Source organism: Neopelma chrysocephalum, unplaced genomic scaffold, assembly GCF_003984885.1.
Source record: "Neopelma chrysocephalum unplaced genomic scaffold, ASM398488v2 Primary Assembly neopelma1_26, whole genome shotgun sequence".
Taxonomy (NCBI): Eukaryota; Metazoa; Chordata; class Aves; order Passeriformes; family Pipridae; genus Neopelma; species Neopelma chrysocephalum.
This window is the reverse complement of record NW_020897695.1, coordinates 21,054,628-21,072,290: the sequence shown is the minus strand read 5'-3', so window position 1 is coordinate 21,072,290 and position 17,663 is coordinate 21,054,628. Positions and strand designations below refer to the sequence as shown.

The window sequence follows — 17,663 nt, the reverse complement described above, 5'->3', positions numbered from 1 at the left end:
TTTGCTAAATATCCCACCAAAACCAAAAAATTAACTTAAAAAAACTCCAAAACAACTAGACTATCACACTGTCACTTTAATTCACTTTAAAATATAAAATATGAGGTATTAGCTAACAAGTTCAGCTCAATTCCATTAAATTTTACATCTGAAACATTAAAAATCTTCTTTTTTTTCATTACCAAGGGCACCCTTATTCTGAATTTGTCTTTCATTTCATATATTTTGATGCATATTATTTATCATCATCACTGGGATACTGAGAAAGGTTTGCCAGGTATCATAAAGCTTCAGCCTTACAACCAGTAGCAGATATAAAGACTATGCCTAAGCAGAGCCCCACATGATGTCAATTGGTCTGTTTGCACAGAACCAATTCAAAGACCAACATTCGATCTTTTAATTTAAATGTGTCCAACTCTTTGCAGCAGCCATCTGTGTGCCTTTTCTTCCCAAAAAGATACTGTGACATCAAAACAATTTCTCCTCACATTTCACTTTGGCCTATTTAAATGTTAGGGAATTATTTGTGCAAAATGTCTCCAAAGGATTATTTTAAAAAGTCATATTTTTTACATTATTTTACTTTTTTATAGTTTTTCATTTATCATTATTGTTGTTACTGCTGCTGCTACTATTTAATAATAACAAGAACCCAAAAATACATCTTGATGAATACCTGCAACAACAAGAGGTTCTTGCACTCCAACAAGTGAAAGCTGGCATTGCTTTTACTAAAGTCAGCTTTGCAGGATCAGTTTACCATTTTGCATACTGTTTGGAAATATATGGTGAGGGGTTCTTTATTTATTTTGGGTGAAAAATTAAATTTTTCAACAAGCTATTTCAGTAGTACTGGCCAAATTTCACAATAGATTTTGCCCCATGTCCCAGAAAGTATTAAACTGTTTGCTAAAATAAATACAATTTTGACACAGTGATCATTTGCTGAAGATGTTCCTCTCTGTTCTGTACTAGGAATTCACTTTTTTCAGAGTATTCAATATGTTCTGCAATGCCAGTAATTAAGAAAGGTGCTGCTAGCTAAGGAGGTTGGAAATGTGGGGGGATTGTACTTGCCAGGTTATATTCCAGATTTTGTTTGCTCATTTTCTAGCTTAGAATACTACAAAAGAGTAGAAATCATTTGTTTTAGAGAGTGTCAGAGAGGACTAAAAAACAAGGCAGATATATTTGTTGTAGCACAATAAAAGATCATACAGTTTGCTTTTCCTAAAAAGATTGATGTAATTCAATATCCATGTATTTAGCCAAATAATCCACTTCAGTTTACAGACAACAGTAAATTGATAGCAAACCCCCCCCTTAGGGAAGGGAAAGCATTCCCCTCACCTATTTCTACTGTTACAACCCCTTTGGGGAGAAAAAAATCAAACTTGGCTAAAGGTTAATAATCATTCATGTCCAGCTTACTATTACTCAATAACTATCAAAGTCTCTAACTCAAAATAGTGTTTGCTGGCTTACAGGATCAGAGCCATTACAATCTCTGTTGAAGACTTTATTGAATTTTACACTAAGCTTTAGCTGACTGAACAGGTCAAGCACTGTGGCTCTGAGTTTTCTTTATTCTCAGAAACTCATAAACCCCTATCCAGTTTGCAGCGCTGTTAGCTAAGAAACTTGACTCAGCACAGGGTCAGAGAACCTGACCCCCACGAAAAAGGTCACATAGTTTTAAAACCTAGTTCCTGAATACCATTAACTTACATGCACTAGTTGTTCCTGTGTGTCAAACTCCCGAGAACAGCCTTCCCAGTGGCAGTTTGTCTCATAGACCACTTCAGGCTCCTGTTTGCTTTCATCTTTGTCCCCTTCCTCTTTTACCAGGGTCATTCCTTCTGGCTGTTCCTGGAGAGAGGAAAAAAACAGGGGTGAGAAGAAGAGAGAGGAAAGTCTGAAACTGAGGATAAAGAAAAGTTAATTACTTCAGCATTAAAAGAAAGATGATAGGTAGGGGTGCGAGGGATATTATTTTACTCTCAGTTCACCATGCTACTCCATTCTACAAAATACAGAAGCCCAAAAGAGGCCTGACAAGCCAGAAGCCATTTGTAAACTATACATGTAAAATAAATTTTTCATTCCCAGAAGTACTCAATGCAGAGAATTTCTAAAACAAAAATCCCTTTACATTTCAATTAAAAATAAATCACAAAGGCTTGGCTTCCCTCACACTTTAATTTAAGCAGCTTGTTATTTGTAAATCTGCCTCTCTTGATTCAGTGGCACCACTAATGAAAAAAGGACTATTCAATATAGTTGAATTAACTGAAATTTGATTTTAGTACTAGGGTTAAACACAAAGGAGATCACCAGTAATCCAAAGTGTGTTTCCAGTGTTAAAACAATGACAGGTTTGCACACTAAAACTCTTCCATGAGCAGGCTGGTAATTTTCAAGCTACTTGTTAGTCTGTTCTTGCCCATAACATGTGAATAGAAAGGGTGAGCAGGGAAAAGAAGTATTTAATTTTGGGTTTTGACTTCCCACCTTCAGTTCCTTAGGGTGCCTCATTCTCCTCAGCTTGTTACTTGCTGAGGGTAAGAGTCAGATATTAGTGTAAACATTTGGTTCAGATTATGCACTTCTGCTATTTTTCCATTTCGAATCTGCTGAAGGATTTAGGCAGACCTCTGCTTTGTTTTCATGTATTCACTCACAAGACTGAGGCTCTGATTCTAATCTCCCCTGAGTCACTGTAAATCAAGAGTCACTCTACTAAAACCAGTGGCATTACTGGTATAGAAAGTATAGCAAATGAGACTGGAGCCCGACACTGGGGCCTCAGTGCAGTACAGTGCTAAGACCTGGTAAAAGTCAAAGTGGCCATAAGTATTTTTGCTGAACAGAACACATATCCTCAATAAAGACCTGTCTCTTGTTCACTTTTCCAAGACAAACAGAGGGTTGAGCATGCTCTGGCTGATCAGAGGTGCCTCTCTATCAGCCTTCTTCCTCTCTACCCTCATTCTGCAGCAGACGCTGCACCCCAGCAGCCCCTCACATTTAGCCCTTGCTACTGTGAGCTGAGGCTGCCCGTGTGTGCACTAGATGAAGGGCCATGTGAGTGCAAGGAGCCTGAAAATGTGCTACAGACAAGGTGCCTTTTCCCTCCACCAGTGAGATGAAAAGCTTATGACTGCAACCTGACTGCCATACCTGCATGCTTCCTGCTCCTGGGCTGGGGAGGTCCTCATCAGGCTTTATCTTGGAGCGCTTGTTGTGCATGGGATCTCCTGTGCTGCTCACTGCAGATTCACTTGTGGGTTTATTCTGCTGAAGGCAGTTGGGGATTTTTTTCCCCAAAAAAAGACAAAATTAGACTGTAATAGATATGTAGCTCTGAGAGATACTGTATCCAAATCTCACTGAATTATTGATATGGGTCAGAACCAACTCACTGTCACTGTGTGTGTGCGTGTGGGGAAGGGCTGGCCCCAGACCTGCAGGAACATGGTAAGGCCTGCACATAAGGCCTGCTGAGGACACAGGGCAGAGCCGGAAGGTCCTGTAGTCGACATGGTGGTTCAGCCCACGCAGAGCCCATGGCATCACTGAAGGCGGTGCAGCCGGGCTGTCAGTCAAGGCAGATCTGCCCGGTAGCCCACCCACACCACGCCCCTGGAGCCTGTGACTGCCTACAGCACAACTCACTCTGGCCTGGGAGGCACTGACTGGATATCCTGCCTGGGAGGGAAAACTGAACTCTGCAAATACACGAGACTCCACGTGAGCTCTGTCTCTCTCTTTTCTCCTGCTGCCTGCACCATGTGAACCATCAGATCTTGTCGGTAACCATTTTTCCTGTCCTCTCTCTACTTCTCTCTTTCTTTATCCTTTTAGCCTGTTTTCTTCTTTTACTCTTCTCCTTCTCTTGTGAATAACTTAAAACCAATGAATAGTGTTTCACTAAAGCTGGTATATTGATTGTTTGTAGTGAGTGTTTTCTGTGGAATGGGTCTTTGTGCTGGGTGTTTTAGTGAAATATTTTTTCTTGATTGTATTTCACTCCTGTAAAACCTTTTGCCAAAATATCTTATTTTTCTCACTAAATTAAAAGAATTTCTCTTAGAGAAGAGTGTGTGACTCTTTCTCCGGATGCGAATTCGAGGTTATAACGAACTAAAAGGCTTTTAAAAAGTCTTAAATAAAATGTAACCACTCTGGGCAGGTTATGGCTAAAAATCTGGAGTGTAACAAGCTCCAAACAAAAATATGCAGCATCTGCTCAGCAACTTTATTTGGAGAAGCTACACTGTTAGTTACATGGAATATGCAATTACACTTGTACTTCAATTACATAGCATTAACTTGGGGAAGAGCTGCATTGCTCAACCTTGTAACAAAGCAGGGAGGGAACAGGAAGGGCCCCATTTGATGTAATTCCTTGCTACAAACTAATGCTGGTTTTGTCAGGCCAGGGAAGGGTGGGAATGACAACTTTGGAAAGGCAACTTTGAAAAGCAGAATCACTGTGTACTCAAATAACATAAGAGAAAAATTCATTTTTGCACACTTAGAGGAAATGTTTTGCACTTAACATCTGCATACAAGATCTCAGCTCTTCTACTATGTTTTCCATTAAAATGTGGATAGAAAGAAAAACTGTACACTAATGTGAGACTCAGTCAAAAAATCCTAGATGAAGTCCTGGATTCTCCCAAGTCAATAGCAAAATAGCTGACATAAACAGGCCAGAATCCTGTTTTTCTCTTGCTGTGCTAGACTGAACACTATTATCTACACCTGCAAATGGAATCTTGTAGGAATCCAGAGATCTTTTAGAGATATCTGAACTTGCATGGACCCCACAAAAAAATCAATATGCTTCCTACAACAGCATGTTCTGCTTCTACATTTGTAAAAGCTAGCCATGAGATAAACAGCTCCCAGACTGATAAATAACCAATCCCAGGTCATCTGGAAACAAACAGCACCAGTTAATAAACAGGCAAACCACAAACTGTGATAAACTCCACCTTATGGGCCTGATTCACAGCTGCTCATCCCCAGCTTTTGAGAATACACCTTGGTTTATTGAAATGATTAATTTAAACACAGTAAATGCAATTTTGCACAAATCGGAGAAAAAACCCTTCAATCCTTTTCATCATCTTTGAGTTACTCTCTTGCTCACAGAGTTACTCACTTCGAGTTACTCACACCTGTACCATGAGGGCTGACTATATTACAGTCAGCCTGATTTGAAGGTGAAGTTGTTAATCTTTAAAAGGTTAGTGTTTTGATGTGTTTTGCCCCTTTTTGTTACTTCTCACCTCTGTTAAGTTCCTGTGTAAGATCCAGGAGAGACAGCTTGGATCAAGAAGATGCTGCAGCACCTTGAAATATTTATGAGGACTAAAAAGCACACTACCAATCAGGAACTGCGCATACACTCCTGTGATTTATAATAAAGTGACTGCAAACACTATAGCTGCAAGAAAACTGTTATCAAAAGGTCTCAATGACAGTGGTGATTAATTGCCATTGAGACAATGCCATTTATTTAATTTTTAAATTAGTGGGGTGTAAAGGTTTCTTTTGTTGCCTCTCACCTGTGTGGACTCAGAAGGTCCAGAGCTGACCTGGACAGGGTTCAGGACACTGGGGATGCCAGGGATAGGCCTCTGGGTAGGAAAAGTTGGAGCAGGATGGATGAGTGGAGGGCTGTGTCCAAAGGCTGAACCTAGGGTTTGCTGACGACTTATAATTTGCTGATGCATTTGCTGGAGGGATACTGGTGTAGGAGGGTATGTGAAACTCAGAGCAGGGCTGAATTTGGGAGAAAAAGGAGGGAAGAGGGAGGAAAAACATGAGGGTCATTACAGTAAGGAGCCATACAGATCAAACCTTTAAATATATTTGATATCTTTAAACTACTTGAAGTCAGGTCCCTCCCTCCCCCTCATAACTTTCTTTGTGCCCCAAAGGATGATAAATTCTGATTTTAAATCCAGAGTTGCCCTGGATTTACTAATGAGTACAAAAATGATACCATAACAAAACATAACATTTTTTCTAACATCTACCAGGAAACCGCAGAAAGTGGACTGAAATAAAATTCAGAAAAACTGAAATAAAAGGCAAGCAGTTCAATAACAGCTATTTATTGCAATAACAAACTTTATATAAAGAAAAAGAATGGGTGCCTGCACGCTTTATAGTACTTTTATTGATAATGCAGTTCCCTATGTTCACGTGTATGAAGCAGTTCCTTTAATCTTGGCTCATGCTACGCTCTTTCATATGTCTCTAGATCTTATTACAAGAGGAGAGAAAATCAATTGGTTAAATGTGTTCTGAACACCATGCTTGTCATATCACTCATTTGTTTGCAAAGATGGAAAGCTCAGTTCATCCAGAATGTCACCTAAAGAATTTCCATCAGTGCCGTTTGGTTACAGAAACTGATGGATTAACCTTTCCCCTCTGAAATTGGTGATCAATGACTTTCAATGTAGAAATATTCCAATGGGAAAGCACTTCTCCTTCTTCCAGTTAAACAACATTAAATGTCTATTAAAGCCCATTATACATGTTAATACCTGTCATCACTTCATTACTTCACCGTATTTCCGAGACCACAGTGACTTTGGAGGAAATTACACTGCCATCTAAGGACCTACTTTGTGGGTAGTGCCAAAGCATTCTTTGTGTCACATTTGAGAAATAAATGGTGTGGGACTAAATCTTCACATATAGGAATATGAGATCCTCCTGTAAACATTTGCCAATAACTTCCAGTCATAAAGAAAAAAAGAAAAACATAACGAATATTCATTGATTAAAAAAACCCCACACTGAACTACCACAGTTCAAAAAAGCAATGTTAATTTAAAACAGGTCTTAAAAGAGAGTGGTGCGAGCATTATACCTTTCCAGAATCAAGGCTTTTTCTAATGACAAAAGGGTGGATTGAATCCAAATTTACAGTATGGATTCTTAATTGCTGTTGCTGTTAAGCGCATTAACTGAAAATATCATGATACAAAAAGCTAAAATAATTTCAAACATTTTAAGTAATAATTCCACAGAAATTCTGTGTTTATTAATATGACTATACATTTTGTCTGTTTGACTACAATCCATAAAAAGACAGCTTCAATGTGATTAGATTACTATTATTCCTGGTGAGAACTCTGCATTACAATAGTTTACCCATTTAGGACAGAATATCATTAAGAATACCCTGAGAGAATTTTACTCGTCTTTGAGGAACTCTTTTTTCATTTTGCATTGTAGTCTTTCTAATAAAGGGAGGCAGAAATGTAGTGAAAACAGTAATTGTTCACAGCAAGAGTTAGGGAGAAATCAGTAATAATATTCAGTTACTGCAGCTCTATAGTCCCTGCTAGTGTTCCTGTAAGCAACCATGAATGATTACAGCATGACTTAGCTAAGGTAGCCACTATGGATGATTAATAGGACATTAATCAAAAGATGCATATCAGGCTCAGAATTTGTTCACAAGCTTTTTTCTAATAGCTGATTTCATGTTCACTGAGCTCTATGCCAGTTTGTTCAATTTATTCTTCAGTGTACAAGCCATTCATCAAAGAACATAATGATTTAACACCCCCTTTCCTTTTTAGTGAACAAACATTACTAAGTGTAACTACTCTGGTCTGTTCATTAAAAAACACACAATTACACTGCCATATCTGAGGCTTACTACACCCTGGCATTTTTTGCTTCCATACATACACTCTGAGTCCACCTCGTACTTCAAACACTAGACGGCACCATCCTGGAGATGTTATCAAATTCACCAAGATCAACAAACACAACACAGAAACAGTTTGGATGAGGTATTTTAATTCTCTGTGACTGGTTAAAGCCTAGGACATTTTCACCCTTCAACTGAATCAGTTTAAAAGCAAAAAATAACTCGACTGGTTTCATTGGCAGTTCCAAGCATATAGTAGCCCTGGAAATACAAGTTGGGTTTTTTTTCCTTTCTAGACATTTGACCATGCACAGCAATAACTAGCTTTGCAAGTTCAGTTTCAAAACTTTGGTAATGTTCTTCAGACCCTACACGGTAAAAAAGACAGATGTACGACTCAACCAGTCCAGTGCTTAAATGTTGAGTAAGTGTATTTGGTATTCCCCTCCCTATATAAATTAAAATGGCCTCCATCAAAAGGACAGATTTTACCTCATAGAGATGTCCCTATTATCTACATCTGTCTTCACACTGTATAAGCCTCCAGAAGGAGGATGCTAAACCAGGCATTGACAAACTTGTAGGGTACAGAAGAGGAGACAGACATCATCTTAGCTCATGTCTATTACTAGAAAACAGTCCACTAACAGCAGATATGTTAAGACACAGCTGGACAGGTGTGCTAGGGAAAGGAGGAATCCTTATTTCTTTAGTATCTTTCCTTTGCCCTCTGCTCATCAGCAAGGCTTGAGTCTAAGGTACTAGGATTTTCCTACAGAGCCTGGCAACATGCACTTCATTTCCTCTACCTCCAAACTTCAAACATCTCAGAATGAAAAAAAAAGGTGAGTGTGAGGGAGCAGAGGAATAGCCAGAACAGCTAAGGGGAGTACTCAGAAATGGTGACAATGGTTCAGACATCAGGGTGATTTCTTAAATAGCTCAGATAGCTGTCTTCAAATAAAAATTCTCTCCAGCTGTTTCTGGAGAGCTCCTCATAAGGCAAGTTGACCTGGCTGGGTTTAATGTCAGTCTCATGCAAGATGCTGTCGCAGGGCAGCCTGGATGATTTTTCTGATTTGAACAGATCAGAAAGTTCTGAAGAGAACGGAAGGTGGTAGGTCTTTCTCTGCCTTTCAGAAACCATACAATAAAGGTAATGTTGAGGGTCAAAAAGAAGAAAAATAAATCAAACATTCAACATTGCTGGCACAACGCACTCTTTTGGGAAGGGAAGGCTTGGATTGCTGCCCTCCTTCCGAAAGTTTTTCACTGCACTTTGTTCAGTAACTCTTGAATACAGGACAAATGAAGAAACTCCATAGCCCAGGGTGTTCCCTCAGACCCCATGTGATCCCTCTTCCTTTACTAGCAGCCACATGTCCTCTTGCTGGTCCCATCAAACTCACATTGCGTTCTATCCAGGAGGCCAGCACCAGCAGGAAGGGTGGACAGTGGCACTAGCCGGCCTTGCCCAGTTGTTCCAGCCATGTAAACTTAGAAACATGCAACAAGACAGCAACAGTGTCACTCAGTGACTTCCTAAAATTCATTCCCTGAGGCAGTAAAATAAGACCTGAAAGTAGTATTTTTGAGAGTCCAGAACTACAAAAACCAACAACCAGGTTTTTCAAAAACAATGAGTAGTTCCAGAGGCCTCAATTTAAGTCATGTTTCTTTTAACACACATTAAAGAGGCTGCATTTTAGACAAGGAGTGCTCAAGAATTCCACCATCCAGATGCAAGAAAAATGCAAGATGCCTGCCCCAACCATTCACATTTTCCAAAACACCAGTCACTTCCAAAAACTTTTGGATTCACAGAAATGTAAGTGAATTACAAATCTTTCCCTTCCATCTACCTAAGAAGAAATGAAAATTTACACCACTGGAGGGAATCTGATTTATATTTCTGTTACAGAAGGGTTTTCTAAACAAAGTAGAAAAGGAAAAGAAGATGAAAGACTTTAAAGCCACTAATAAACTACATGCCAGTTATCCTTTTAGTTGTTGAGTTTTATGGGGGATAAGGATTAGAAAAAACATGGAACATTTCTGCTTAAGCATTCAATAACTCATATACACTGACAGAAAAGCCCATCAGTGATATCATTTATTTTATCACACTGTGGGCTTCTGTGTCTGCCTGTCAGTCTGTCCATCTCTCTCTCTTTCTCTTCTCCTCATCTGTGAAGTCTCAAACTCCCTTCACCAGAAGTAAAGCAGGGCAGTGAACTACATTGCAATTACATGAGCACATCAAATTTTAGGAACAGACTTCAAGAAGAAGAAAAACAGACATTATAATCAAAACCAAACTTTGTGGCTACTTTGTGGCTGTCCTACTAACAAGGTCATCCAGTTTCTGGTTACAGCTGTGGAATTTACCACAAAACATCTGTGAATTCAAGTTAGGAAAAATTCCTTCTTTCCTATACATTGCATAGGTGTGCCTAAGGAGACAAACTGATGTGAAATTACTGAGGAGACTTCAATTTTGCGAATACTGCAAGGACTGTTTCATTATATCACAATAATTCTGTTTTCTTCATAAAAACTGTGAAGGTACCCTCCTCATATCAGATCTGCAAGATCTGATGCATGTAAGTCTTGCAAAAGTATCTGAGTCCTTTCCCCTTTCTGGTTCTGCTTTGCACAGTTTTAGCAAAAGACCTTTTCAAGAGTGTAAACTAGGAAGCTTTTAATGAAAGATAGAGGCAAACAACTTAAAAGAGAGTTAAAAAAAGCATTTATGGACTTCTGGAATAGCTGCAGTTATAGCCAGCAGGTTCATATGGGACTAGACAAATCCAAAGACAACAGGTCCATAAAGAAATACTAAAATGAACAAGTGAGAATGTATACTTTGAGGTTGCTAATCTAGCGATTATTCATTTTGGGAGAGCACAGAGAGAACAAAAGTTAGAAAACTAGACAAACTAACTAGAGTATCTAACACATCTAGTTGGACCCAGTGGGATATTTCTGATGTATTAATTTTTTTTCTTAATTTTCAAATTTCAAAAGGATAGATTTCTTTCTTTAGGATATCCTTATTTATTCATATAGAACTGCATTATATTTATTTTATTAAAAGTTTCTTTCCTATCCTTTATCCTAAATCTTTCCTCTGTCAGTTCAAGACCCAGCACTTTGTTATTCTACCCAGCATTCATTATCCACCTTCCCCTTCCCAGGCTCTTCCTCTCTTTTCTCTTTTGCATATTTGAAATTATTACTATACCCTCTTCCTGTCCAGTTTGGAAAAAACAACTCATCCATGTAAATTTTCAGATCTCTGATTCTTTTCTTTGCTCTTCCTTGCAGCAACCCCAACTGTCCAACATCTTTTTGAAATAAAAAGTGCAGAACTGGTCACAGTACAGGAACATGTGACATAGTGAGACACACTGGCTCCATCTAGACCACTGTGCAGGAGAGGGATTCAGGCCCTTTGGCCTGAAGGGTCTTTGATGACCGCGTGGTGCATCCACAGTTCAAACTCTTGCTTCATGAGGGAGGATCCCCCTGCACTGCAAGGGGACATGCAGGCCCTTCTGGACTTATGGAAAAGCCTTGGCACTCTGTAGCTTCCAGCATTCGTTCTTGCCATCAGGGACTTGCATTAGACAGACCAAATGATACAAATCCCTCCAAAAAGGACCACAGTTCAAGAAAGGGAGATGCAATTTGTAGACAGACTGGCTTCATATTCAATAAAGCTGATCATCAGGTATAAGGATAATATCTAGTTCATGCTCAGGTAGGTACAGATGTCACCACTTTATCTCAGTCTCCCTTAAGAGTTGCATGAAGCCTGGGGCCAAGTGAAATTGAGAAACCACGGTGCAGAAAACTACTAATGAATGGTGGAAGAATACCTAGATTCATCGAATTCAATGATATTTTTATCCTTTCCTTAGAGCAGGACAGGATTTTACCTCTAGTTTTTTATTTCAATTTTCAAAGACCTTATCAGTTGTTCATAATTGTTTATGAATGTTGTTAAGGGGCAAACCAGCATATTTCTGTTTTACAAATGTACCAAGCTACTGTTCAGGAAAGCACCTCTAGTAACTCTTAAATACTTCTGAGGGAGGACTGACTTCAGCAAGCCCTTAAGTGCTGTCCTAAACTCTGGGTCCTAAAGGCATAGTAATCTTAAATTAATTAAGTCATAATACAAGTCATAATTAAGTTAACAGTGATCAAATACTGCTTTTCACATGCTCAGATGCTTTTTTTTTTTTTAATAAGGACTAATGTAACAGCTTCATTCATCCCAGGATAAAATGACATGTAGGAGCCACTGTTCAAAACATGGGACATATGTAAGGGTGGCTGGAAGTTGAGCCATGGTTGCTCAGGGGGTCTGGATAAGCTGACTTCATGCCCAGAAGTTTACATATATCTTTTGATGGAACAATGTATATGTGCAAGATGCAGTCAGATATGGAAAGCTGTTGACAGTCAGCAGGACAAACTCATAGTTAGACCTCAACAGAGATGTAGAAGAAAACAAGCCAATGAGTTCTCCTTAGACAGCACCCAGAAGAAGCATCTAGTAACATCGTGTAAGAAAACCATCTCCTGTTGTCTGAGTTGGTGGAAACAGGAATGGTGTACGTTTCTCGTAAACATACAGAAGTGAATAAAAAGAAGTTTCCAACTCTGCAATCTACTACTCCTGGCAGAAACAACCTGCAAGAGTGAATGTTGACAAATTGCTCAGGACACGAGAGTGACAATGCACTTAGCGAACTTGCAGCCATGAAGAGATTTGTGAATCTCTGTTTCATGTATCTTAGACAGAAAATGCAAACCAAATGGCATTACAGGAAGGAACTCTTTAAAATGCACTTTTGCTTGGAGCATTTTACCCACAATATATGTAACATTTTTAGTAATACAAAAGTTGTGCTTTAAATTCTGTTCCTCTCCCTCTACTTTTTCACTGAAAACACTTTGCGTAGACAATGCAGGCAAGGCATCAGTAGTTTTTATGGTTTGTTATTAAGTACAGGGGAAAACAATATCAAACTGTGATTATGAAACCAGACATGTAGTGTGATCTTCAATGCAGGTATGAGACTTGAAATCCTTTGAAATAATTTCTCAAAAGTGACTAGGTTTCGCAAATATCCCTCTGCATTTGTCATGTTGACACCTTGCATTAAAAATCACTAACTTAGAGACAAGTCATCTAACTAAACTTGTAAACAGGCATATCCTGCATCTCATAAAGTATAGTACATATTGTTTTCATCAGTTTTCATCAGATAATAGTCATGGTTTTAGGATTTTATTTAATTCACATACATCATTGCTTCTTTTTTATTTTTAAATTTTCTATTACCAGTTTAAAATTAACAGAGTCTGTGGTTTGTACTTTCTCTTCAGCTTACCTTATTATCTATTCTGTTTTATCTGCTAGGCTAGGTGAAATTTTTCTTCATGAATACATTGTTGTATGCCAGACTAAAATGGAATAGTTTCACTGAGAGCAACAGAGCCATGCTGATTAACCTTCTGTGCTCAGACAGCACTGTCAGCTTTGTCTTTCTTGATGGATCATTCCTGTGCAGGAATCCTTAGTATCCTAACTGGACTTTGTATTAATGGTACCTTGTATAATTCCTCTGTGCTCCCTCCATGCAAGCTCATGACACTTCTGGCAAACATAATTTTGAATTAAATTCATGACTAAGCATTTTTGGCTTTCTAAAACTGGTATCATTTTATTACATGGAAAGTGCTAATTAATACTTTCTTTTAGGGTCTGAAAATGAAGTAATGAAATGTTAAACTCTAGCACACTTGTCTTAGGTTGAGAACTTACCTGGAATTATTATTGCTTTAGAACCAATGACTTTAAATTCCTTGAGTAACACTGAACCAGTCTGGAGCAAGTTGCTTCAAATTGACTTTTAAATACAAGATCTGTGACATAAACATTTACAGGCATACATACATAATCACACTTGTATATATGTGAATCTGTACATGTAAATGTGTATGCAATATGTGCCTGCGTAGTCTGTGTTCTTTATGCTGCTTATCTTCTTAGATTTTACATTTTCCAAAGGCAGAAATTTTTCATGTGTATTTCTGGTGGAAGACATTCAGGACTTTCTAATGCAAGATGTAGGTGATCTCCAAAACAATCTCACTGAATGTCACCCTCCTATAATCTATATGAGCTTTCTACAGCTACATAGTTACATTTCTACAGAGACTGATAGAGATGTAACTTTCTGTACTACTGACGAATTTTACTTTTATTCACTTTGTGGCACTTCTCTGTCATTCACACTTCTTGAAAGCAGGTATAAAATTAAGCTATTATGGCATGATAGTGCACTATATTTCCTTCTTTAGATTAACCACACACAGTACAAGACCATGGAGAATAACACCCGGTATTGCACATATGTGATGTGTCTAGTTATAGTAGGACCTGTTTCGGTGGGGTTACACCTGGACTGAACTCAGTTTGAACTGCAACTTAGCCTTCATTTACAACATATTACATGAAATTAATTAGAGAGCTTTTAATGTAAGAAGAGCTTTCACTCAAAGTCAGCTTTGGATCTCACTTAGGCAGATCCCAATAATAAAACAAAACACCTATAATGCTGGCATAATTAACAAACCCTTTATCATGTACATCCTATCATACAGAGCTTCTTGCAAAATGTCGCTCTAAGTATATTGTGTTCTACCTGTTCTACTCTAAACATGTCCTTTTCAAGAATAATTTCATTAACCAGCATTTGATTGTGTCCTTTTATGCAGAAATATACACGCTTAAAACTTATAGTCTAAAACAGTCTAATTCAAAGGTAAGCATTACGTAGTTGGGTTTTAGTAAAAGTTAAATACATATTCTCAAATGGGGTCTTCTGTTTTGTAGTGCAATTGTCAGCAATTTGGGCATTGAGTTGAGCAATGAAAAAATTAAATCTGCATATATGACAAAATAGAGCAGCATGGTAAAGAGCTAAGTGGTTATCTTTAGAGCCCAGTATGCTAGATGAATGAGCAATACTGATAGCAAGATGCATATCAATACTGAAAGGGAGTCAAAGCTACTCATACGCTGGTTCTAAATTAGCTGAGAAAAATGACAAGAAGCACTTGCTTGTCTCAATGCAGAATTCAATGAAGGAATGAAAATTTGATCAACATGAAGCTATGGTAAAAATATGTTTAAAAGACTGGAATGGGAAACAGCACAGAAAATCATGGTGCATTTGAATTGCTGATCCTCGTCTGGAATATTATTGCATGTAGTAGAGGGAGACTCTTTCAGACAATATCAGCAGAAAAGACAATGCAAGAACTCTAAAGAGCAGACTGAAAACAACCATTGGCCTGAGAAAGGAGATGAATCGAGGAGACATAATAAGAATATATGAAATATTGAATAAAGAAGGAAGACTGAGAACATGAGGGCTTCCTGTCTTATAACTACGAGACATTCTGTTAAATTCAAAAACTGGATAATTTAAAAGGATACTCTTTCCCTTTTTTTATAAAGTGCCTAATTAGCCTGTTGGGCTCTCTGCTGAGGATACTTTCACTGTTCTCTGTGATAACTTCATACTCTATTTTTCTCTTGCTTATCTCTTTGTGTTTGCAAAGGAAAACTAGAGAAATTAATACCTAGTCACTTGTCTCTAGATATAGCACAGTTCAGAGAGGAGGGCACTGATTCATTTCACAACAAGCACTCTATAGAAGGAGCTTATATGAAATGAGGAAATAATTGAGAATACAACACCTGCTTGCAGAAACACAGACTTGTCTTCCTCACTGATATTAATCCACTGCTGTCTAAGCTCAACCTACAAACCTGGTTATCCCTTTCTAGTGCTCTTTGTGAAAGTACCCTCACCACCATTCCCTGATGCTTCAGATTAGTCCAGAGCAAAGTGAGAGGAGCCAGAACAGCCAGGGTCTGGCTGTAACTAACCACACTATGTTAACTGCTCCTTTCTGTTCTGATGCTATCAGGAAAGCGGGGTAGAGCATGGGGAGAAAAAAAGTGCTACTGTGCTTTCTCAGTTTCTTTCAAACCTTCGAGGAGATCCCAAAGGGTTCTTGTGCTCACATGAAACTGAATTTTCACATTATGAGATAGCTAAACTGTATTCACAGTTACATCTGCCTAGAGCCAAAAAAAGTCTCTTGTAGTAGGTGGGACTACTGATTTAAACACCTTGTATCTGACAGGGAATTCAGCTAATTTTCTGAAAACTAACTTTGTAAATTTGGTATTGCAGCACTGCCAAGGGACTAGAGGTTCTGAATTTCAAATCACAGAGAACATGAAGTCTCAACCTCCTGTGTTTATTAAAGACCAGCTAATCTTTGTAAAAATTTTGAATCAGTACTCTTAATATCATGGGGAGTGATTACCCCCTCTATACTCACTCCAGACCATGCTGTCACTCAAAAAGAAGTGCTACTGAAGTGCAAAGTCTAATAATTGTCACAGGTAGCAGATATAACATTAAGTACATCTTGACAAAAGATTAATAGCAGGGGTACTGCACTGCAGGACCGAGGCAGGTAACCAAATGAGTAAATGTCAAATGAAGGATTATCCTCATTTGATGCTATTTCATACATCTCCTTTCTGCATAATCTCTCCCAGCTGAGACCTAAAACCAGGTGTTTTCAAATGCACAAAGTAGAAGCTCTACCTGGTGTGCTAAAGGAGATCCACTATTAGCTGTCAGCAGGAGCGACATCTTCTTTTCAAGTACTCAGCCAGTAGTCAGGATACAGCATTACACTGCCAGCTGACAATGACAAAACACCCGCCAAGTCAAGCTCGATCTGGATTGTGCTAAACTACTATTATTTATTATTCGAACTGCAGTAGTACCCATGTCAAGGACCAGAACCCTCCTGTGCTTGGCTCCATACAAACAGAGACCAAAACGTGGCTCTTTTCATCTGATTTCATCCTCAATATCCCACAGTGCTTATATAGAAGGTTCTATATTGAAAAGTTGTGTGAAGCATGGGATGTAATCTTTTAGCCAAGGATATCCTTTGTTTAGCCAATGCAAAGACCAGTGAGGTCCTGGAGACATTTTCTTTACACAAGTAGCATCTTTGCAAAAAGATCATCAAGCCCACAAAATCAAACATACCAGAAGTAAACCTGCCCACACCTTCATGTGCTGACTTATCAGCTTTTTGTTATTCGACAACACGCCCCTTTTCCCCCCTACATGATTCATAACTCAATCAGTGCACAAGATGCTTCAGTGAGAGGCCCTATGGTATTTTTCTTCTCCTTGCACAGAATAATGCCCATAGGCCTTCCTTCCATTCTATTTAAACCATCAGTGAATAAACAATTACAGACGCCCTCCTGAGCTTCTCCACTGTGCTCATCACTGTATAATCTAAGTGCTTCACAAAACATTAATGCTTTCAACCTCCCTCTGAGGTAAGGGGGAAGGATTTATTTTGCACAGGAACGTGAATCAAAGAAAGATGGAGGCAAAAAGTGTCACTTGTTGCAGTTGCCCTATTTCAGGCATGAAGACCTGGGCTAGTTAACAGGATATATGTTATATAAATGTTCAAAACAGCTGTCAGTATCTCCAAGCTATGCCTGTGAGAAATTCAACTCCTCTGCAGAATTAAGACTGGTAGGCTGCAATTCCGCAAGAGAAACTGTATGAGGCTGGTGGTCACTTCTGACTAAATCAGTTTGCCCAGCATCAGGTTGGGATTGTGTTGCAAGAGCAGGGTCTGCCCTTCAGACAGCAAACAACAAGATACGAGGCTCCCTCCTCTTTTAGAGCTGCCTAGAACAGGTGAGGTAGGGTCCTGCAGCTCTCACTGATCCAGAGAGGATGTTCAGCATGTTCAGCCTGTGCACTGAAGCAGGTAACCCTGAAATGAAAGATGGTATCAGAGCATAATCACAAGGGGGCAGTACCTTCATTCT

General features: G+C 38.8%; 1 protein-coding gene across 4 annotated transcripts in view; it reads right to left on the bottom strand.

Moving 5' to 3' along the window:
- Nucleotides 1-17,663, bottom strand: part of GLI3 (GLI family zinc finger 3) — a 207,594-nt gene that overhangs the window by 38,708 nt on the left and 151,223 nt on the right. For all 4 annotated transcript variants that reach the window (XM_027675835.1, XM_027675837.1, XM_027675836.1 and 1 more), the window contains 3 exons: nucleotides 5,580-5,796; nucleotides 3,184-3,297; nucleotides 1,732-1,872 (listed from right to left, as the gene is read on the bottom strand). In XM_027675835.1, coding sequence (XP_027531636.1) covers nucleotides 1,732-1,872; nucleotides 3,184-3,297; nucleotides 5,580-5,796 — 472 coding nt within the window. The remainder of the gene's footprint in view (nucleotides 1-1,731; nucleotides 1,873-3,183; nucleotides 3,298-5,579; nucleotides 5,797-17,663) is intronic.